The sequence below is a fragment of the Haemaphysalis longicornis genome, unplaced genomic scaffold (genome assembly GCF_048455015.1).
Source record: "Haemaphysalis longicornis isolate Haplotype H1 unplaced genomic scaffold, Haemaphysalis longicornis Haplotype H1 scaffold_1, whole genome shotgun sequence".
In the NCBI taxonomy this organism is placed as follows: Eukaryota; Metazoa; Arthropoda; class Arachnida; order Ixodida; family Ixodidae; genus Haemaphysalis; species Haemaphysalis longicornis.
The window spans coordinates 336462292-336486263 of NW_027526203.1; the positions used below are offsets into that span (position 1 = coordinate 336462292).

Below are 23972 nucleotides of genomic sequence, written 5' to 3' on the forward strand. Positions count from 1 at the left end.
GCTGGCCGGGTGTCATGGCTTCTAACACTAGGCTTCCTTTTTTTTTGCTGTTTTGCTGTTTTGCTTTATGGGATCTCTGTAACTATTTTTACCTTATTGTTTCTTTCATATATATGGTTTTCTGTGTTGTGTTGTCTTGATTTTAGTTTGTTTTTATGAATGCTTGTATATGGTGTACCAGTACCAAGACCCTAGGGTTGTTCCTGGGCACCAAAAATAAAGGTTGATTGATTATTATTATTATTATTATTATTATTATTATTATTATTATTATTATTATTATTATTATTATTATTATTATTATTATTATTATTATTATCATTATTATGACAGAAACTTGGTTGTGCCCGGACATAAGTTCCAATACCTTGTTCCCTCCGCATTACCAAGTTTTCCGGCATGACCGTGACCCGTTACACGATAAACAACGGGGCGGTGGTGTGCTTACTGCCCTACATGACTCCATCAAGTGTAAACGCCGCCTTGACCTTGAATTAGAGAGTGAGAGTATTTGGTTAGAGGTGTTTTGTGATCGGGGTGAACGGCTCTTAGTGTGTACATACTACATTTCCCCTGAGACACATGCCAGTGAGTTCAGAAATATCCTTAACACCATCGAAACTACAGTAATATCTCACAGTGATCACCATTTCCTTGTCACTGGGGACTTTAACGCACCGGGGATTTCTTGGGAGACTCAGCGGGTCAGTCAGGCGTCTCAACCAATATCTCCGAAGTGTGACTTTCCATTTGATTTTATTTCCTTTACTTCCTTGCAGCAGTGCAACCTCATTAGGAATTCATGTGGGAACGTCTTAGATTTGTGTCTGACTAGCTTGGAAGCTGTCGTCGTCTCGCGCAGTGATACTAACCTTGTAAAACCGGACAAGTTTCATCCGTCATTACATATTTCATTGCCTAACGTATCTCTCCTTCATTACAGTCCCCCTGTTTGCACACCAGGAAGCAGTAGTTACGACTTTGCTCGTGGTGACTACATTGGTTTATTTCACTTTCTTAGTAACACTGATTGGTCACCAATAGCTAACCTCGACGACGTTGATGAACAGACCGATTTTTTTACTGAAGTTGTTCACGATGGCTTGAGGAGCTTTGTTCCCCGAAAATTTGAAAAGAAAGGCAATTTTCCGCGTTGGTTTTCTGCTGAACTTAAACGAGCTTTGGGGAGGAAAAATCGAGCGCACAAGCAAGCTAAGAAAACGGGGCAGGAAAGGTGGCAGAATGAGTTTCGTTAACTCAGATCTCTTTGTAAATGTCTGGTTAGGCGCGATAGGTCGAATTACATTGCCGCGGTTGAGGCTGATGCAACACGCAATGCAAAAGCTTTCTGGGGCCACGTCCGTTCTCAAACATGTAAAAATTCACCTTGGAACATTAACCTCATCGATGAACGAGGATATAGCATATCGGACGTTGCCAATGCCTTTGCGCGACAATTCCGTTCCACTTATGGCAACAACAGTGCAGCTTGCCCCCCTCCACAATCTCTAGGTTACTGTAAAAACTCAGAAGTGTTGGTTTCGGAAAGTCTCGTTTTGAAAGCTCTGAAACAATTGAAATCGTCATTTTCATGCGGCCCTGACGGCATTCCTTCTGCCGTACTGAAAGCGTTTGGTGATATCCTAGTTCCAGTATTGACGTGTATATTTCAAACTTCTCTCAAGTCTGGCAAGTTCCCCGCTCGATGGAAGAATGCAAGGGTTGTTCCTGTATTTAAGACAGGTTCAAAATTGGACCCCACGAACTACCGACCGATATCTGTTCTATGTGCTGCTTCTAAATTGTTTGAGTCAATACTGCATAAACTACTCACATTCAGTATAAATACCACATTAATACCTGAACAGCATGGTTTTTTCGCGGGCCGATCGACCACTACCAATCTCGTCAACTTCATGCTGCATGCTTCGGAAGCTCTGCAAGGGAGAGGTCAACTTGATGTAGTCTACTTTGATTTAGCAAGGCTTTTGATGTCGTCTGCCACGAGCTCTTAGCCAAAAAACTATCTGAGCTTGATATACAACCATCCCTGATATCTCTTATATGCAATTATCTGTGATAGGTCATGTTTCGTGCATGTAAATGAACAGTCTTCTCTTTCCTATGAGGTCACCAGTGGTGTCCCTCAGGGCTCAGTGCTCGGGCCACTTCTCTTCTCAATCTTTATAAATGATGTCGCGACAATATTTAATGATTGTAATTTTCTTTTATATGCCGATGATGTAAAAATATTTAAATCTGTTTCCAACTCTGCCAGCTGTTCCGCTCTCCAGAGAGCAATCTCGTCCTTCTCGCATTGGTGCTCATGCAACAAACTCATCATTAATACATCTAAAACTAAGGTAATGACATACACAAGAAAGACTGACAACATCTTGTTTCCCTATAACATCAACGGTGAATTACTCCCACGTGTGGTAGAGGTTAATGACCTAGGCGTCACTTTCGACAGTAAACTGAGCTTCTCTCCACATATTCAGGTAATTACTCGTAGAGCTCTTCGATCGCTTGGCGTTGTCTGTCGCGTGTCCAAGGAGTTCAAGGAGCCGCTTTCTCTTCTCAAGCTCTACACAACTATATGTCGTCCTCAGCTTGAATATGCATCTGTTGTCTGGAACAGCACGAGCAAAACAAACCGTAAGCTTGTAGAAAGGGTCCAAAATAAGTTCATATCTATCTTCAACCATCGCTTTGGCGATAGTAGTAATTATAACCCTGGATCGCCCTCTTCATTGACGCTATCATGCTTAACTTCCAGGCGGAACAAGGCTGATATTCTCTTCCTCTTTAAAATTATGCACGGCATAGTGTCTTGTGGTGAGCTGCTACAACATGTTCGTCTTTATGTGCCGCAAAAGTGGACAAGGAAACATGATACCTTTTGCAACCCCAATTGTCTGCGTGTCTTGTGCCCTGTGTTCCGACTGCAATGCACGTACAATCGGTACTCGGATTACCTTGATATATTTAATGATTGCCCTACTCTGTTTCGCAAACATGTCTGTGAGTTTGTATTGGCGTAACTGCCAACTTTTCTTATTCTGCATTTGTCTTTTATCCTTGAGTTCATGCACTTAAATTACTTTCATTCCGTAACTTCAACATAAGCTATCCTTTCGTTTTTTTTTGTATTTTGTATTTTGTGTTTTATTTTGTATTTGAGAGATGTGTACATTATGTTTCGTGTGTTTCTGTTTCCGTGCGCCAGCACAAAGGCCCCCCCCGGCTGTTCCTGGGCACGCAAATAAATGATTGATTGATTGATTGATTGTTATTATTATTATTATTATTATTATTATTATTATTATTTCTTCTTATTTTTTTTTTGCTGTTTTGCTTTCTGAGATTACTGTAACTATCTTTACTTTATTGTTTCTTTCATGCATCGGTTTTGTGTGTTGTGTTGTCTTGATTTTAGTTTGTTTTTATGTACGATTTGTATATGGTGTACCAGTACCAAGACCCTAGGGTTGTTCCTGGGCACCGAAAATAAAGGTTGATTGATTGATTGATTGATTGATTATTATTATTATTATTATTATTATTATTATTATTATTATTATTATTATTATTATTATTATTATTATTATTATTATTATTATTATTATTATTATTATTATTATTGTTGTTGTTGTTGTTCCCGGGTCGGAAGTGCCATACGACGGTTGAAGGCGAGCTGGGCGTCCCTTCGGCTGCACAATCCCAGTGACCGGGGCAGGGACAAATGCAACTACATTACCCTGCACACCCCCGGCAGTGGCTGATGTCGGCGAGGGGGATGCGGCAGGGGCAGGCAGCGTCGGAGGCGTGGGGAACTCGCTCGACGGCCTGCTGCCCCGCGCACCCAGCCCTGCTCCCTGGAATCAAAGTCGGTATTCTCTGCGGTTGTGGCTGCTCCGACGCTGCCTGCCCCTGCCGCATCCCCCTCGCCGACATCAGCCACTGCCGGGGGTGTGCAGGGTAATGTAGTTGCATTTGTCCCTGCCCCGGTCACTGGGATTGTACAGCCGAAGGGACGCCCAGCTCGCCTTCAACCGTCGTATGGCACTTCCGACCCGGGATCAATCACGGTGGTTTCACCGAAGTTAACACACTCGGCTTACCAACAACCGACACGGGACGTATCTCGGCGGCCACCGGCTATGTTCGTTTCTAGGCTGTCACCGGAGACTACTAGTGAAGCCTTGTCCTCCCACCTCACCAGTTTGAACGCCCCTCCTGTGACCTGCAAACGACTAAAAACAAAGTTCACCAACTATGCGTCGTTTCATGTCGTGTTCTCCGATGAGTACTTCGAACGCTTGCAAGACCCATCGTAGTGGCCGAACGGGTGCCTCTTTAAACGGTTTCTAGGCCCTCTTCATGAATCCATGCTATACACGTCTGAAACATCTAATAATAATCCACCCGGATGCGCCTGAACATTCTCTATCAAAACGTTCGTGGCCTACGGACAAAGGCTAGTCAGTTTTTTTTATTCTGTATCTTCATCCGATTTTCATATTATTATTCTTACGGAAACCTGGCTTGAACCAGATATTGCCTCCTGGAACTATTTTACCGAAAATTTTAATGTTTACCGCAGTGACCGGGACTGTACAAAAGGTAAAAGTTTTGGTGGGGGTGTTCTCATAGCTGTGGATCGTTCTATTGCTTCCTTGAGGCGCAGTGATATCGAAACTGTGGATGAATCTGTCTGGGTTGAATTATGCTGCCCAGGTAAGCGGAACATATTACTTTCTACATTTTACTTTTCTCCAAATCTTCATCCACATGAGTATGAGTCAGGCATTTCGGCCATCGAAACCGTCGTCACCTCAAATCCCCGTCATGACTTCTGTATCGCTGGCGATTTTACCGCACCTGGTATCGACTGGTTGGATGGTACCGTCCAGCATCAATGCCACTATGCCATACGGAAAGGCACCTGCCTGCTCGACTTCATTTCTTTTACTGACCTCCAGCAAAAAAATGGTGTAAAAAACTGCAACGGAAACACGATTGACCTTTGCTTTTCCAATCTTCATTCTCTCAGTGTTTCCAAGTCCGACTTTCATCTTGTGTGTCCTGACAAGTATCATCCCCCCTTGCATCTTTCTTTACCGTGTTCCCCTCAGTTCATTCGCTCCTGTCCATCTGCCCGTCCTGCCTTTAACTTTGCCGCTGGGGACTACGTAGGTTTTTATAATTATCTGTCGGAGTTTGATTGGTCTGAGGTTTTGAACGCTGGAAAAGTTGATGAGCAAGTCGAGCAATTTTCTTCTATCATGCAAGAAGGTATGCGCAGATTCATCCCGCGTAAGCGGCCCAGGAACTCTAAATTCCCCGCTTGGTTTTCAGGTGAGCTCCGCGTGGCCTTGAAACATAAGAAGCGTGCCCATCGGAAGGCACGGCGGACAAATAGTGAGTCATGGCAACAGCAATTTGTCTATTACAGGTCTTTGTGCAAAGTGCTCTATAAGCGGGATCGGTTACTGTACATCTCTGCTGTTGAAAATGATGCTACGCGGAGTTCCGAATGCTTCTGGCAGTACGTCCGTTTTCGCTCCGGCACGAAGAGCCGTGAACACATCAGCCTTCTCGATGAAAAGGGAAATGATATCGCTTCTGTTGCCGATGCATTTGCTGAGCACTTCAGTTCAGTATTTGGACCCAATACCCTCTCCCGCGCCCGCGAACTGTCTTCTTCGAATTTCTGTATCACCCTTATATGCGAAGAAGACGTTCTCAAGGCACTCAAAGAGCTAAAGCCATCTCTTTCCTCTGGTCTGGATGGAATTCCCTCCGCACTACTAAAAGCTTACGTGGTCATACTAGCTCCGATTCTCGCTTCTATATTTAACAACTGTATAAAATCATCTACCTTTCCGCGCCTTTGGAAAGTCGCGCGTATTGTTCCTGTGTTTAAGTCTGGTGTGAAAACAAAAGTAGAAAACTACAGGCCAATTTCTATCCTCTGCTCGGCAAGCAAACTATTCGAATCAATTTTGCACGTAATTTTGTCAAGTGGTGTCAAAAACATCCTTCTTCCAGAACAACACGGGTTTTTATCTGGCCGTTCAACTACTGCAAACCTTCTGTCTTTTATGTCCTTTGCCTCGGAAGCTGTGCATGGGCGGGGTCAGCTCGATACCGTGTACTGTGACCTCAGCAAAGCGTTTGACGTAGTTGACCATTCTTTGCTTCTGCATAAAATGTCTACTTATAACATTCCCGTTTGCTTCGTGGAGTTACTCAGCAGCTATCTTAATAATAGGTCATGTTTTGTCTCTGTTAATGATAAAGAATCTGCTGCCTACTATGCTTCCAGTGGTGTGCCTCAGGGATCTGTTTTGGAGCCCCTTTTGTTTTCTTTGTTTGTTAATGACGTCTCAGCCTCTATAAATCACTCTTGTTTTCTGTTGTATGCTGATGACATCAAAATATTTAAAGAAGTTACTAGCGCTGAAGATTGCATAGCTCTTCAATCTGATGTGGATGCTTTTAGCAACTGGTGCTCCGCGAACAAACTTGCTCTTAGTGACACTAAAACGAAGGTTATGTCCTACACTCGTAAAACAAACCCCATACTTTATCCGTACGTTGTGAAAAGTGCGCCACTACCCCGTGTGTTGAAAATATCTGACCTCGGAGTGGTATTTGACAGTGCGCTAAACTTTTCTGCTCATGTGGATTCTATTTCTAAGCGAGCCCTTCGCCGCTTGGGGTTTGTCTGTCGAATATCAAGAGAATTCAGCAACCCTGTCTCACTACTGAAGCTTTATTTGTCTGTTGTCCGCCCTATTTTAGAATATGCCTCTGTTGTTTGGAACGGCACGTGCCAGTCGAACAGTAATATACTTGACAAAGTGCAAAATAAGTTCATATCTATCCACAAACGTCGTTTCTCCCGCCACAGTGGCAATGGTTCAGACTTCTTTACTTCTAATCCTCTCCAAAGTTTGAAGTCAAGACGAACCAATGCTGATCTAATTTTTTTATTTAAACTTGTACACGGGATTATTTCTTGTTCGGAGTTGCTTGCAAATGTAAATCTTAGAGTACAGTCGAAACTTACCCGTAAGTCTCCTATACTTCGTACCCGTAAGACATGCAATAGACACTGCACATTGTACCGCCTTCAAGAAACATACAATCTCTACTCCCATAATATTGACCTGTTTCATACACCCCTTCGGTCTTACATGTGCGACCTTCTGACTTCTGTTTCTCCCTGACTTGGTTCCGACCAGTTTTAATTCTATTTTCATTGCCCTATTTCCGTTTATGTTGCTCGCCTTTGTTACTGTTCCTACTCATATATATCTATATATGCCCGTTTGTATTGTCAAATTTTTATGACACTGTGTTTTATCGTTTCGTGATTGTTCAAACTTTAGTGTGCCGAAATCATTGATTTTGTTAAATGACCTTTATTCTTCATTCTAGTTTTTTCTTCGCTTGTATTTTGTTGTTCTTCTCACGCGTGGATGTATTTGTGTCGTCGTCTGTCTTTTTCTTAAAGGGGCACTGACACAAAAATTTTGCATCTTGTTTTTTTTGTTGCGATAAGTAGCTAGTGACCTACTTATAACCTGTAGAAACCTCATTTGCTTCAGCGTGCGACGGTTGTTTAATTAGAGGCATTTTCAATGCGGCCAGTCGCAGTTTCGGTTTCAGCGAGTGCCGCGAAACGATGGATTTTGTGGATTTTGTGTGAACAAAGCTGACCACGCGACCGTCGGAGGGATAGCACAGAGCAGAGCCGCCGTAGCACTGTCGAATCCGCATCGACGGCAGTTTCTGCGAATACCCCCAAGTACTGATCTCGTGAGGCGCTTAATTAAAAAGCGACCGTGGATGTGACACAGCCGCTGCGAGTGCAAATGCTACCGCGGCTAAAGAACGACGCGCGACGCTCGAGACGGTGGGTGGCAAGACGCGCGCTGGGAGCAGCCGGCCGGTCTGCCTACAGGTCCGCCTACAGATGTGTTCGGCTTAGCACTGCGGCGGATATTCGAGTGCCGCTCTCGTAAACGGTGCAGATGACAATTTTTAATGCAATCCGCCATCGCATCATTAACTCCTTTCTCATGCAAGCCACCATGGTCGGTACTTGGGGACAATTTCGTGCAGCGGTAACAAGCTATCACTCGAGCTACCTGCGCCGGCCTGGGCCACTTCGCGGCCGTGGCCGCCGCCTGCACAGCGACCGTGCGGCTAGCTCAGTGGGCTTTTCGTGCCTCCGGCGCGTTTTAGCATCCAATGGTAATAAACAGTAATAGAAACAGAGTGCCTGGAATCGCTGTAGAACTTTGGTCGCGGCCAGCTGCCCGATGAGCTGACGAAATCACGGCGCCTCCGCCGCCAACGATCGGGTCGTTCGTTCTCGAGAGCAGAAGCTCCGCCCTCCGGCCCTCCGATTGGAGCGGCGAGCCGGGTGAGCCGGCGAAAAACGCCGGCAGTGCGGAAGCGGCAAACACAAACTCGTGACGTGTTTGGGTGTTCTTTATTTACATAATATCCTCGGGATGTCGATTGCGCGTGGTCCTCTCCTGGCTACTCGGTTTCGTTTCGCACACTTTAAAATTGATTTTAAATGTGTTCTAGGCTGTGTTCGCCGCTGATATTTTGCAGATGATGTATATGTGTTCCCACTAATCTATCTCCGAAGTTATCTCGCCTTCAAAATTTTGTGTCAGTGCCCCTTTAAGTGCGCCAGAACAAAGGCTACGGCTGTTCCTGGGCACTATAATAAAGAGATTGATTGATTGATTGATTATTATTATTATTATTATTATTATTATTATTATTATTATTATTATTATTATTATTAATTTTCGCTACTTTCGCTACTTTCGTAATTTTCGCTACTTCAATATGTGTCTTGTCGCTTGTTTGTTTCTTGCAATATGTTTCTTGTATTTTGTTTTCATGTAACTATCCGTGCGCCAGCACTCAGGCCTCTGGCTGTTCCTGGGCACGTAAATAAACATGATTGATTGATTGATTGATTGATTATTATTATCTTCATCATCGCTGGGAGATAGACAACCACCAATCTTGTAAATTTTCTGCTGCATGCTTCGGAAGCTGTACAGGGAAGAGCAAAAATCGATGTCGTTAACGTCGATTTGAGCCGCACGATAAAGATCCCCAGGTGGTCAAAATTAATCTGGAGCCCTCCACTACGGCGCGCCTCATCGCCTGCGTTGCGTCGGCGCGTTAAACCCCTCAATCAATCAACGTCGATTTGAGCAAGGCTTTTGATGTCTGCCACGATATATTTTTTACAAAGCTGTGTCAACTTGATTTACAACCATCTCTCACATGCCTTTTATGTAATTATTCATCGGATAGGTCATGCTTCGTGCATGCAAACGGGCAGTCGTCCCTTTCCTACGAGGCCACACACGGTGTCCCTCGGGGTTCTGTTTTGCGGCCACTTCGTTTTCAGTTCTTATTAATGATGTTTCCTCAGTAATTCATGATTGTCACTTTCTTTTATATGCTGACGATATCAAAATATTCAAGGCTGTTTCAAACACCGCCAGCTGTTCCGCTCTACAGTGAGCGATCACGTCTTTTTCATATTGGTGCTCACACAACAAACTGCTCAGAAATACATGTAAAACTAAGGTAATGACATACACTAGAAAAACGGAGAGCATATTGTTCTCATTTAACATTTACGGTGAAGTACTACCACGAGCCATGGAGGTTAAGGATCTTGGTGTTAATTTCGACAGTAAGTTGAGCCTGTCCACTCACATACGAGATATCACTCGGCGCGGGCCCTCCGATCTCTTGGCGTTGTATGTCCCCTATCAAAGGAGTTCAACGAGCCGAGTTCTCTTTTCAAGCTGTACACGACTATTTGCCGTCCGCAGCTCGAGTGTGCTTCTGTGGTATGGAATAGCACATGCAAAACAAACTGTATGGTTATTGAAAGTGTCCAGAAACAATTATATCTATCGTCAACCATCGCTTTGCTACTCATAACAATTTTAATTCTGGGTCATCCTTTGTACCGATGCTACCGTGCTTAACCTATAGGCGTATTAAGGTGGATATTTTTTTCCTGTTCAAAATCATTCACCACACAGTCTCTTGTGGAGAGGTGCCGCAACATGTTCTTCACCATGACACGCAAAAATCCACCAGAAGACACGACACACTTGTCTGCGTTGCTCATGCCCCATGTTTCGACTGCATGCAGTGTACATACATTGAGGACTCCGAATAATTACACATATTTAATAATTCCCCAACACTGTTCCGTAAGCATGTCTGTGAGCTTGTCCTGTAAGTGACATTTTTTATACTTTGTTCATGAGCGGTCACTTGGGTATGAAATGCTAACAAAACAATCCTTTCTATGTTTTATATATAATCACTTTATTAAATGTCTGGTATTCTCTACACTTATATTTACTATCTACTCTATTTGTCATATACAAGCTATCTTGAGTCACTCCGTTTTCGCACAACTACACATTGCTATCAATTACGTATATTTTCGAAAATTATCTGTGTGCGACGGTCACCGGTGTGGTGTCACAAGCCTTACTGCAAGCCGCTGTACTTGTGTATTTATGTGTTTTTGTGTGTTTTTTGTGGGTGCATGTATGTTTAGGTATACGACTGTGTAATTTCTTTTGTGTCAGCAACGCTGTCCCTTAATTCCATCACTTGTGAGGTGTGTGCATCGTACCTTGCCTGTCCTTTTTTTTTCGTGCACCAGAACTAAGGCCCTCCAGCTGTTCCTGGGCATGTTAAAGGGACACTGAAGTGATTTGTAAACATTGCGGGATTACTAGCGCAAATTGTAGTTCGGAGTCCGTAGGCATTGTTTCGACCACTCTGGCCGCGTTTACGCGAATTTATTTAGTAGAAAAATCAATTCGAAAATGCTGTCCTCCTCTCTTTACGCTCGCCCATTTTCTGTGGCGTTTTCATGTGACGTCAGCAGGAGATGAGCTGGAAAATGGCTGCGCCCTGTGGCGCTACTGCACGGTTCGCCGACCAGCCGACCTACCGATCGAGTCAGTCGGCCCAGCGTTTCGTCCGCCGGCCGCCGACGGGTCGTCGCTATTCGCTCCTAAGCCACAACACCTTTGTGAATGAAAGAATGTGCCTTTCCTTACTTTGTTAGTTTGTACACTGTGTCAAACTCAGAGTCCGGGTCGCTCCACACAAGCGCTGCAAAAGTGCACATGCGACGCTTCGCTGACTTTACGCTAGTAGGAAAATCTAAGGCCAATTGAAGGCGGGAGAAGAGTCAGCGAAGTCAATATAGGTACTAAGAAAATAAAATCACCTGAAACTTTTACCGTACAGCGCAAAACTAGGGAGCAGGAAGCACTTTTTGCGCTGGGTAAACAAGCACAGCAGTCAGCAGCACGACCGCACATCTGCGAACGCTTTTCCGTCAAAGAAATGCAATTGCTAGACGTGAGATATTGTGGAAGATTGGGGGACACTTACTGCAGGAGTGATATACAACAAATAGTCACATAAAGTACTTAAAATGCTTAAAATAAATAAAAGTGTAAACTGGTCATACATTATAAACCTTATATATCCAAGCCGGCCAGCGCCGGCTCGTGGCCTAGCGGTCTGAGGCGCTGGACTTTGTTTGGAAAGTCGCAAGTTCGAATCCCCGAGGATACTTGTATTTTTTTTAAGTTGATTTTTTTCGTATGCGGCCGATGTTTTCTGAACTGAGTTCACCATTTTTGGGCCGTAACGTTCACTGCTCCACAAGCGAGATCGCAGAACGCGCGCATACTGACAATGACGCGCTAGTGAGTTCTCCTTGGCGTGCTGTTGCCACAAGCACCGACTGCTTGCGGGCAGTGGGCCCAGGCCTGAATCAGCACACCCTTGGCCTGGTGCGAACTAGTTTTTTTACGAACAGACATGAGTAAGGCAAGCTCCGAATATGCGGGAAAAGCGCATGGCATTTGAGAGTCTGCGGTGATGCGGAGGGCGTTCATCCACTGCGTAGGCCTCGTCTAGTGATTTCTACGATTCCAAGCCGCCCTGGGAGGTTTATCTTAGACATTTGACAGCCGACAACATGGCAGAAGCGCGGTACGGCGATAATTGAGAAATCGAGAATGCCCATCCAACAACACCATCAGATGTCAAGCATGTTGTTTTACAGAACCGAAACCGAAACTTTTGATTGCTAACCTTGGGCATCGTCCAATCACGGTGCCCCCCCACCTCCTGACGTCACAGCCTTTAGTTGGTGCGGCCGCCGCAAACCGCGCATAGTAGTTTTTCTTCTTTCGCGCTTTGTAAAATAATTACCGATTTGTCAACCGGATAAACGATGAATAGTGTGTTAATTTGAGCCAGTCTACACAGTGCAAGCAAAAACGGGAGCTTGACAAATTCACTTCAGTGTCCCTTTAATAAGTGATTGATTGATTGATTGATTGATTGATTGATTGATTGATTGATTGATTGATTGATTGATTGATTGATTGATTGATTGATTGATTGATTGGTTGATTGATTGATTGTCCCAGTTCTACTGTCCACGAAAGATATCGACACACATCAAAATGCCTTATTTTTTATTTCGACTCGTCTTCTGCCTGTTCTTTTGTTTTTTGTTCTTGACTTTCATTTCGCTTTCTCTTTCGTTTGTTATTGCCATTCATTTTGATTTTTGTTTATTTGCACGTATTCTGTTAACTGTCGCATGGGGTGCAGTCACTAGTAGCCGTTTTTTCATCGCTCCAAGCACCATGGTGATGGACCAAAAGTAGGGCGCTTGTTTCGGTAAGGAGACGACCCAGGTTCGAAACTGAGGAGGTCCAGGCCGTGGCTTCCAATCGGAGGTTTCCAGAATTTATTGCCCTTTTCACTCACGCTCTTCGTGCCCTGCTTGGCATCAGGCGTAAGGTGCTTCGAAAGCACGAAAAGCACTTTTGCCTCAAGCACGGTGTGATTTTTTGTCATTGTGCTTGTTTTTGGGTAGCGATGCTTTGGTAGCGCTGCTGCACCGTTTTCTGCGCCGCATTTTGGCCCATGCTGTTGCGACGCTTGGTTTCCCGCCTTAGGCCGGTTTATCGAGACTCCTACAATCAGGCGATGTCACACGGAGGCACACGAGTGCAGTGCTCGTTAAGTCGACGGTAAACGGTCAAATTGTCGGTATTGTCACCTTTTCGGAAAATTTTCATGCGGCCTGTATTCAATAATAGCCTAGCGTCACGTGTTTCCTTGGCGTCAGTGAACAGTTTCGGTAAAACTGGCTACTCGCTGTCTGATGCTGTGAATTTGTTCTCGTTCAATTTGTCAGCATAACGATTGCAGCATAACGATTGGTGTAACCATTTTTCTTGGAGGGCTTGTTTCTGTTCTGTTGTGTGCAGTTGCTCAAATGTATACTCTTTTATTATCACTTTTTGTTTACCAGTGCATCTTTGTAGACTGACAGTATTCGTACTTTGTACGTTTCAGTATGTGCCTCGTCGTGTTTTGTTTTCGTTCCTCAGCAAAAACATGTTTTTCATTTAGCGTTCTCACATTTTTTAATACAAAATCGTTTCTTTGTTTTGTTGCTAGCGTGTATATATTTTTTTTCCTTTGCATATTTTTGTCATCGCAATAGAATTGCGATACTTTGGGGAGTTTTGTGTTGATTGCCGTAGAAGCTGTACAGCATGCATATTGCCGTCTGCTGCTCGGCGTTTGAATTGGGGTGACGGACTTGTCAAGCTGCTTCTATGCAGCTGTTGTCGTCAGCCATGCGATGTAGTAACGACAAAATGAAACCAAAGATACCTCACCTCACCTTTCTGCGCTCACTCATGCAGGCGACAAGCGAAGCCTTCTTCATCTGCGACGTCCGGAACCTCGAGTACAAAGTCCAGTTATGGCGACGCCATCTACCCAACATCTCACCTTTTTTCGGTGAGCTTTGTTGGAGCCAAAGTTTCCTATGCTTGGAATAAATATTTGCCGTTGAGGCATGCACAGACCGTAGCTGCCGCTCTAAAAACGAAAAAAAGTCGTTCTACCAGCGCCACAATACACAGGTGCATGACCATACTCTGCAACGACGACATAACAAGGAAAAAAACATCAGGCAGTGTGAAACACGTCTCACAGTATAGTTTGTATACAGCACAGACCGCCCTGTCACAAGGTTCGTTGTATCTCGCAAAGTGCCTATATATTTTTACGGTCATTAGAGCTCAGAATCACTGGGCGAAACAAAAACAACAAAGCAATACAGAATATGAACAAGAAAATATTGGATCATGTTTCCAAACTACCAAGAAAAAATTCTTTTGTGTCGCAATTAAAGCTCGCAGCTCGCGTATTCAAATCTCGGCGATTTTCATCTGATTTGCAAGTTGTTGTTTAGTAATAAATATATTTAGGATATGGCGGCAGATGGTTTGAGTGGACGACACTAATATCAAAACTTACCTCAGGTTAGAGGCATGCATCTGGTAACAATCTGAACGTTTCATTAAAAATAAACATCAAAGTCTCTATCTTAAGATAAGCTTTATGCATGCAAACTGAGTCATATCAAAGTCTAAAATCCAGTCCTAAATCTAAACTTTATTAAACGGGCTCATGCATAGCAACCCTTCCCGTACCACCAACAAAGTCCACTTCAACTCAGCCGAAGACCAAAGCCAACGCCCACGCTACGAACCCAAAGGAAATGCTGCGCGACCCGAATGTGATGGTGGAATGTTCTTTCTCATCAGCAATTCTATTACAGAGCGAATGTGTCTTCCAATGTATACCGTATCGTGCTTTGTGCGTCAAAACCTCCATTGTGTACTTGTGTGGTATCATTTACGTGCCTTCGTAGGAACCCATTGCGTAAAGGTGGCTTTCCTGCAATGCATTTTGGCGTAACTATACATCGCCATCAGTGAGGAATAGAAAGCTTCTCTTTAATACTGTATCCGAATGGCGCAATCGGGTGGACGTCGGCTTCATAGCGCGAGGGACCCAGGTTCGATTCCGGTCACCGGAGAAGGAGGAGGTACAAACATTCATCGGAGCAAGAGAGTATTGGGACATAAATGCGGCCAACCTACTAAATCCAATAGGCCGCGAACCTGCGCCGAATCCAGGGCTTACGGGAAGCGTTTTTCTCTCGTTGAGTCGCTTGGTTTTTATTTGGGACAACATTATAAGCTCGTGGAAACCAATTGTGTAAAGATGGATTTCCTAAATCGCCGTCCGTGATGCATAGAAAGCTCCGCTTCAATATTTTTTAGAGTTGGGGAGGAGAGAGAGAGAGAGAGAGAGAGAGAGAGAGAGAGAGAGAGAGAGAGAGAGGAGAGAGAGAGAGAGAGAGAGAGAGAGAGAGAGAGAGAGAGAGAGAGAGAGAGAGAGAGAGAGAGAGAGAGGGGTGAAGTTTATTTGCCGCTGAAGAGAAGTACAATTCTTAAAATATACAGACGAGGGTCCCAAAGTCCCATGACTGTCACGGGACCCTCGATGAGCAATTACAAATCATGGACACTTAAAGAGACAGCAATGAAAAATTTATGCAATAGCAAAGGCAAAATGATTATCAGATAATCATTATACAGTAGGTAGAAACCTTGTACAAAGATACAATAGCTATACACACACAAACACATACATGCTAAACACTCAGAAGTTCAGGATACATAATAATTCGTCCAATAGTGACAGCGCTTGTGCGAAAAAAAGAAAAGTAATCTTAATGAAGTGATATGTTTAAAACACAGTGTGATGAGGCATATCGAAAATTCACTTTTAAACAGGGTTAAATGAACTGCAAAGAAAGATACTAGTTCTGCAAAAGAAGATTATTTGGTGTTTTTTTTAAATGCCGATAGGGACAAGCCCGATTTTGGGTGCAGAGGCAGAGTGTTCCACAAAAAAAATCGAAGCGAAGTGAGCACTCCTTTTTCCGTAGTCAGTGTAAACTGTTGGCAGCAAAAAATTCGTTGACAGGCAAATCTAATGGGGTTTGGATTACGCAAATTCTGTTTATCGATAAATTCAAAAGAGAGTTGGTCGTTAATTAGTTTAAACAACATCACAGCAATGTTGTAATGAAACAGGCAATATAATATATTATTATATTAATTAATAATGAATAATATTGTAGCGTAATGTAGAGGTTCGCTACTCGGAAGGAATCAGTTTAATGCCAGAATTAGGCTTAAATCAAACACTAATGGCGATGCCGGTACCGAGCGACACACACAAAATGAGTTTCTTCTTCTTTCACCTCCATGTGCCAGAACACGCGCACGTGGTTTCCTGCTGTGGTAGGATTAGCGGCATTGATAGTCATCAGTGTCTTGGCTGTCGCTGAATCGATGGGCCGTGGCATTGCCCCCTCTTCTAAGATAGCATCGTCTCGATGCTAGGCTGTGGCTGTAGACGATCATAGCCAAAACGAGATGCCGCAGAGGGTTGCCGTCAAACTGGTAACACCATAGTCTCGGCGTCAGCCGAAATTTCTCGCTCTTGTTGATGAGGGTGAGGTCAGTTTCTGTCGTAGTAAAGCTTCATTTGCACTACGTGTACGACCTCGGAAGTTGTCCTGCGTCGCGAGGAAGAAGCGCTACTGTCCGGTATAACTTCGTACTTGACGTCACTAAGACGGCGCACGACCTTGTATGGGCCAAAGTACCGACGCAGTAGTTTTTCCGAACGTCCGCGCGCGCGCACTGGTGTCCAAACCCAGACAGCGTCTCCGGGCTCGTAAAACACCAACCGCCTGTGCTCATTGTAGCGAGCTGCGTCGACGTTGCTTACGTTGGATCCGCTGCCGTGCTAGCTGGCGTGCTTCCTCCACTTTTTGCCCGAAGTCATCAATGTCAATGTTCTCTACGTCTTCATGAACCGGTAGCATGGAATCTAAGGTAGTAGTAACGGTGCGGCCGTAAACCAATTGGAAAGGAGTAATTGCTGTGGTATCCTGTACTGCCGTGACATGGAAAGCATGTCGGCGAGGGTCCTGTTTAGTCTGTCAAGCCGTTGGTCTGCGGAAGGTACGCAGTAGTCCGCCTATGGGTGGTGTGCGGCAGCATCATAACGGACTGCATGAGGTCCGCTGTGAAAGCTGTACCTCTGTCTGTTATGACGACCTGCGGTGCCCATGCCGCAAAACGACGTTGTGCACAAAAAACTGTGCTACCTAAGCCGAGGTTGCTCGTAAGACAGCCGCTGTCTCCGCATACCGTGTGAGGTTGTCAGTCGCGACCACGATCCATTGATTACCCTTCGTCGACGTTGGAAATCGCCCCAGCAGGTACGTGCTGACTTGTTGAAAAGGTGCATTAGGTGGCTTTATCGGTTAAAGTAGCCCTGCCGAATTCAGAGGTGGAGTCTTCCTTCTCTGGCAGTCGCGGCAGGTCTTTACATAGTGCTGAACTGTGTGCAACAATTTGGACCAATAATACTTCTGACGAATCATCGCTAGAGTACGGCTAACACCCAGATGCCCTGCCGAGGTTTCGTCGTGACAGGCGTACAAAATTTCGGGCCGCATGGCTGTTGGTATGACCAGCAGGAACGAGTCCTTCGTATTCCCAAAATTCCGTTTGTAGAGCACGCCGTTCCTAAGACTGAATGACGAGATGTTCCGGGTAAATGCACGTGGAACACGGACATCGAGGCCTTCTAAATGCTGTATAAGCAGCAGTAGTTCAGGGTCGGCGCGTTAGAGTTGGGCCATTTGGAAGTCGGTAACGGCCCCAAGGAAGGTGACGTCGTCGTCGGCTTCTGGGCTCGTTGAATCGATGGGCGCCCGGGATAAGCAGTCAGCGTCACTCTGCTTACGTCACGACTTGTACACTACTGTCATGCCATAGTCTTGCAACCGGAGGCTCCATCGAGCAAGGCGCCCGGATGGGTCCTTCAGGTTTGCAAGCCAGCACAACGAGTGTTGATCGCTGACAACTTTAAACAGCCTGCCATAAAGATACGGCCGGAACTTGCTGATGGCCCAGACGACGGCAAGACACTCCTTTTCAGTCGTGGAGTAATTCGACTCCGCTTTCGAAAGAGTGCGACTGGCGTAGACTAGAACTCTTTCAGCTCCGTCTTGCCATTGAACGAGGACGGCGCCGAGACCGACGTTACTGGCGTCTGTGTGGATTTCTGTATGCGCATGTTCCTCGAAATGGGCAAGTATTGGCGCTGCTTGTAACCGGTCTCGCACGTCATTGAAGGCCACTTCTTGTTTCTCTTGCCACGCAAATGGTACGTCCTCCTTGTTCAGTCGCGTCAGTGGTTCCGCAATATCCGAGAAATTTTCGACGAAGCGCCTGTAATACGCGGCAAGGCCCAGAAAGCGCCTAACGGCCTTTTTATCAGCTGGTCTCGGGAAACCTGCAACAGCTGCCGTCTTTTAAGGATCTGGGTAGACTCCTTCGGAGCTAATAACATGTCCTAGAAACCGCAGCTGCTTGTAGACAAAGTTGCATTTTCCAGGTTTTATCGTTAATTTAGCCGATTTGATGGCTTGAAGGACCAGTCGCAACCTGTGTAGATGTTCTTCGAATGTTGCGGAGAACACTATGAAATCGTCAAGGTAAACGAGGCATGAGGGCCACTTGAGACCGGCCAAGACAGAATCCATCATTCGCTGGAACGCAGCGGGTGCTGAGCATAGACCGAATGGCAGGACTTCGAACTCGTATAGCCCATCGGGTGTGACAAAGGCGGTCTTCTCGCGGTCTCGCTCGTCAACCTCGATCTGCCAGTATCCACTTTTAAGATATAAGGACGAGAAATATTTGGCAGTGCGCAACCGGTTCAAGGCATCGTGTGTGCGCGGGAGCGGATAGACGTCTTTTTTTAACACGATTCAGTTTCCTGTAATCGACACAGAAGCGCAAAGTTTTGTATTTCTTCTCGACTAGCACCACAGGGGATTCCCACGGATACCCCGCACCTCCACCAAACATGTTACGTGGCACAGGATATGACTCATGAGATGCGGATGATGTATTTTACAGTATTTCCATGGCGGCTATCGCCGAGCTCGCACCGGCTGCGCGTCAGCCACTTCCTCGTCGTCGTCTATGGCGGGACATCGGGGATTGTCCACTTGTTTGTAACAATATATATTAATGACAATATATTAACCTTGCGTTGCAGTAATGTTGAACTATAGTAAACAGTACTATTTGAAATGATGCGTAATGCTTGGTTTTGGATGTGTTGAACAGAGTTCAAAATGTACATATAAGTGTTGCCCCATGCAGTGATACCATAATTTATTTACCATAATTTGGTAATTTATTTACCAATGATACCATAATTTATAGCTCTTCACAGACGCTGCAGCTGGGCTAAGAGGCGCGCCCTAGTGTAGGGCCACGGGTTAACTTAGACCACCTGGGGATCTTTCACCTCACCTCTGAAATGTGTCCGCTGGTCTGCTTCTCCAAAAGCACAGCAAAGGCCAATAACTGCGATCAAAACGGCAAAATAGGACAATGACGGCACCCAGCATAAGGCTGGACTTAAAAAGTATAGTCTGCGCTGCGACATCGCCCACTGCAAGCATGGCGATTTGAACTCCGCGTGTCACAGCGCAGGTTACATTTTTGGGTCCAGTCATACGTCGCGTCTCTTTATTTGCCAAATTTGTTCTCGCGGACATTGATCATTCAGGTACATTGTGGCAAAGCAGATCCACGGAAACTTGTTAGAGTGCTGCAGCAAAATTTCGCCACACGGGAATGTTCATTCTTCGCCACCATCAGAAAAACGGCCTCCACGACTCGGGTAGAACCCGCGTCCTTAGACTCAGCAGGGGTACGCTTTGACCACAAAGCCACATGCAGGAATGTGCGCGTTTCAATTTTGCGCCAAACAAAGCCTCCCTTTCACAAAAAGGCGAGGGGAAGAGTTGAGAATACAACCTTGCAAATAAAAAGAAAAAGAAAACGTTTCCAATCAATGACCCCAACTACAATGAACGCTGCACTGTGAGAATACGCTATGCAAGATGTCATGCTTGCATTGTACAAGATCACAGTGCGGCCGATATTTTTGGGTACCAATCGTATGTTGGGCCTCTTTAGTGCCCTACGTCGCCCCTCCTCTAACCACAGCCCCCCCCCCTCCCCCCCCCCCCCCCCCCCCCCGCATGCGCATACCTGCGCGACACTGACCTGCTCTTAATTTCAGCCGTCAAATGCTGCACCGACCCGGTGGCGCTGAGAACACTCAGCTCTCTTGGCGTCAACTTTGACTGTTCGAACAAGGTGGGTGAATCGCACTCTCTCGTCTCTTCGTTAGCTGATACAAGAATCGCACCCGCACACTCCATGCGGGACTGGTATATCACAACGCATCAGTCAACTGGCTTCTTGTCATACAACGTCAGCTTTATTACTGGTATGGGCAAAACTAAACAATGTAACAAGCACTAGTCTGTACAGGCGGCCACAAAACAAAACGGACCAAGCGAGCGGTGCGCGGAAACTACAGGAGCGACACCTTGATCGATTGATTGATTGTAGGGTTTAACGTGCCGACGCAACACAGGTGATGAGGCGCGCCGTAATAGGAGGGCTCCAGATTAATTTTGACCACCTGGGGAGGAGGAGAAGTACTCCTCGTGCTCTTCACCATGATTCCTTAAGATAACTTGCGAACGTGCGTGCTCATCATTTTATTTGTAGCAAGGCATACATCGCATTGTGTTAAAAAACTCGGAGGTAGGCACCAGCTAGGCTGGTGCTAGTGTCACTAAATAATTACATATTTTCGCTAGCCGGGGCCTGCAGGTTTCAGCCATGTCTTCAATCTTTGCTATCAGGGATATCGAATTCTGCACTGATTGACTGTATTTCGAGATTTAAAAAAACTCCAACTGCCTTATTTCCTGTCTGGTTGGTGTCTAATTCCTGTGTGAGGGAAAAGTCCAGGTTCGTCGCTCGCCAAGTTTTTCAGCAATACGTTGCGTCCGCAGGCCGAGATCGAGACTGTACTGGATCTGGGCGTGTCTCCCGATCGCATTGTGTACGCGAATCCCATCAAGTGCAGGACACATCTCGAGTTCGCTCGGCGAAAAAACGTGACCCTCATGACCTTCGACTCTGCCGAGGAGCTCGACAAAATTAGCGACAAGAACGCCAGGTACGACTCTCTGTAATATTGCTCAACGCTAGAAGAAAACTCGTATTGGCACGGAAGCGCGTTTGTCAGAATTAGAGAACGTCGTTAAGTACGCAGGAAATAAAATCATTTAAGCGTGGGATACCTTTCGGGATTATGTGCGTGCGTGTGAATATATTCAGGAGCTTCTTGATTAGTTCGACAAAATTCGCCCGCCATAATGGCACTCCCTAACGCAAAACTTCAGCGCAGCTATTTGCGTGCTTTGCTATTGCGATTATTAAGGCACACCATTTGAGGGAGGTATGTATGCATGTACATCTGCAGACAACCTGCGTCATCCCTTAGCCGTCGCGTACAGACCTCCGCTTATGCAGCATAGTGTTTTCAATATAGGTATTGGTGGACACGTTAATGGCATATCTTGCCCATGAAGCCAGCTTCATTCAAAGCAAGGACGGGCGCTTAAAATTTGCGCTCTAAATGCTTTCACCGTACTCTGTTCCTTGCTCATCTCGTCATTCTCCTCCTCACGCCCTTTTTGCTATCACCGAAATTCATTTTCCGCTCAGCTCCACGATCGCTTTTTTTTCCTTCTCATCATCTGTGCCACTATATCCACCAGTCATTCAGGCCAACAGCGACGCTGATGCATTCATCGTTGGTCGCCTTCGTCGGGCTTTATTTTCAGGCGACCGGGCAGACTTGACCAGATTTGTGCTAAACTAGCCGAACGCAGTTGTTTGTTGGGGTTTTTGAATGTTTTATTTTTGGTGTGTTTGTTTTTGCTCACGACCCGACAGCGGCTCTCTATTTTGACAGCTATAAAAAATGAAAGGTTCAGTCTGCTTGTTGCAATTGTGATATTATTGCATCTACACACGACACATTAAGAGCTATTTATTAAGGTCAAATTAAAGCTGGCTTTAAACAACATCTAATTTTTTGCAAGTGTATGCCGAGACCTTTCATCTACATTTTCTGCGGAGCCACCCGTTGGGGCAGTTCACGCAGGCCAGTCTGGTATGGTGCTACCAGCTCCCATCACATCTGACACGCTCAGGCGGTTGCTTCCGTAACAATCATTTCTCCTGACCCTGGTTGGCCGATCTTTTCAAGTTAAACACCTTTATTTCAATTGTGTTTCACTTTTAGCGAGGATATTTGTTTGTAGAACAGTGGCCGCGAGAAGTGAATGTTCCGAAAGCCGTCCCTCTGCGTGTCAGTTATGATGACAGTTGGAAGCACTATCGGAGGCTAGCTTGTGTGAACAGCGCAGGCAAGAAGCGGGTGGAGCTGAGGATGTCGTCACAAGATGTCGCTAAGAGGTTCTTGCATACTCTCACAAGAAGTTCTAAAGACTCTTCAAAAGAAGTTCTTAATTATTATGCCAGCAATAAGTCGTGGTAACGTCTAGCAAGAAGTTCTGTAGAAGTATAGGAAGAATATCTTATTCATCTCGGAGCGTCACGTTGTGTAAATAACTGCTAGGCTAAAACTTCTCCCATAAGATTGAAAGATGTCTGGCGAGGATGGCAGGATTTTTGTGTCCGTGAACAAAAACCTACCCTGAGCACATGCCCACTTGTGCAGCACACTTGTGGGGGATTGGCCTAGACTTAGTAGAGGCTTATACAACATACATTTGTAAAGGATTGGCGTAGAGTTAAAGCAGACCCCAGGCACCATAATTGGAATGCCGTCGTTATCGACTTTGAACCTCATACAGCAGCGTGCACGATACATTTTATTCGTGTTCTACGGACGATAGGGAAAGGCCGCGCATATTTAAGACTACCAAGGAGCAGCTAGGCCTCTAGTATACCCACGACGATCGGCATGCACGGGACATTCCATTTGGGCTCTAGTGACGCGATGGAAAGGCCACGTGTGAAGCGAAATTGTGTAAAGCGAAATGGTAGCTAACTTCTAACAGCAGGTCACATATCGTGTCACCTTCAGTAGTTTTCAGAAATGGAGCGCCAGTTGATCGGTCAATTGAATATAGCTGCCACGAGCACGGCGTCCACTTATGGAGCGAATGCCTTAGATAAGCTCTTTTATGCAGGATTGTAAGCAGCAATTTTGTTGCCTCAAGATAGACAGGTAATTACAGGTTTGCTGACACGAAGCGTTGATAATGCATTCTCACATTTTTGCTTCGTTAACACGGAGTAGTTTTCCTATAAAGAAACGGGAGAGTCGGCGGGCTGAGCATCAACGGCAAAATACAGTTGCTTGTGCTAGCTATTGTAACGAGCGGTTAATTATAATGAATGAGTATTGACATTTTCTCCATGTCCCCATTATGTATATTTTAAAGGAAAGGCTGCACGCTCCGGCAAAAAATTCCATAAAAATAATCCAGGTGCATCTACCGCCTCGTACTGTGAGCAGCGTCTGTTGCATAAGATGGTTATTGTTTATCGACAAGAGTGCACAGAAATCAGCGGGCGCACGCTCGATTTCGGTGCGCACGTTCTTGCCGATCCCGTGCAGCTTGTCTCACACTGTCTGGCCTAAGGGTATTCGTAGACGTCGCTCAGAGTACGGGGTGGCAGCAACTCGCTGTGTTTCATAGGGCGCGTTTACCTGTACAGAATTGAAGAAACCATGGTGACACTGTGCCTGACACATGTTGTACTCGCTACAGACTGTACTCAGCTGCCCCTTATGCTCGCTGGAACGTTCAAAGGCAGCACAGTGCTGCCCAGATAAGTTGGAGCTGGAAGGTTGAATGGCTTTGGAGGCATCTTCACTCGTATGAGATTGAGAATTCCTGTCAACAGCACATGACCCTTGTCGGCCGCTCAAACCAAACTTGGCGCATCTTGCGCTTGTTTCAGCGTCTGAGAGTATCAGCA

General features: G+C 45.5%; 1 protein-coding gene across 1 annotated transcript in view; it reads left to right on the forward strand.

Moving 5' to 3' along the window:
• The window catches only part of LOC144170522 (ornithine decarboxylase-like), an 88460-nt gene that overhangs the window by 42904 nt on the left and 21584 nt on the right, over positions 1-23972 (forward strand). The window contains exons 3-5 of the mRNA XM_077700380.1: positions 13836-13932; positions 20176-20252; positions 20963-21129. Coding sequence (XP_077556506.1) covers positions 13836-13932; positions 20176-20252; positions 20963-21129 — 341 coding nt within the window. The remainder of the gene's footprint in view (positions 1-13835; positions 13933-20175; positions 20253-20962; positions 21130-23972) is intronic.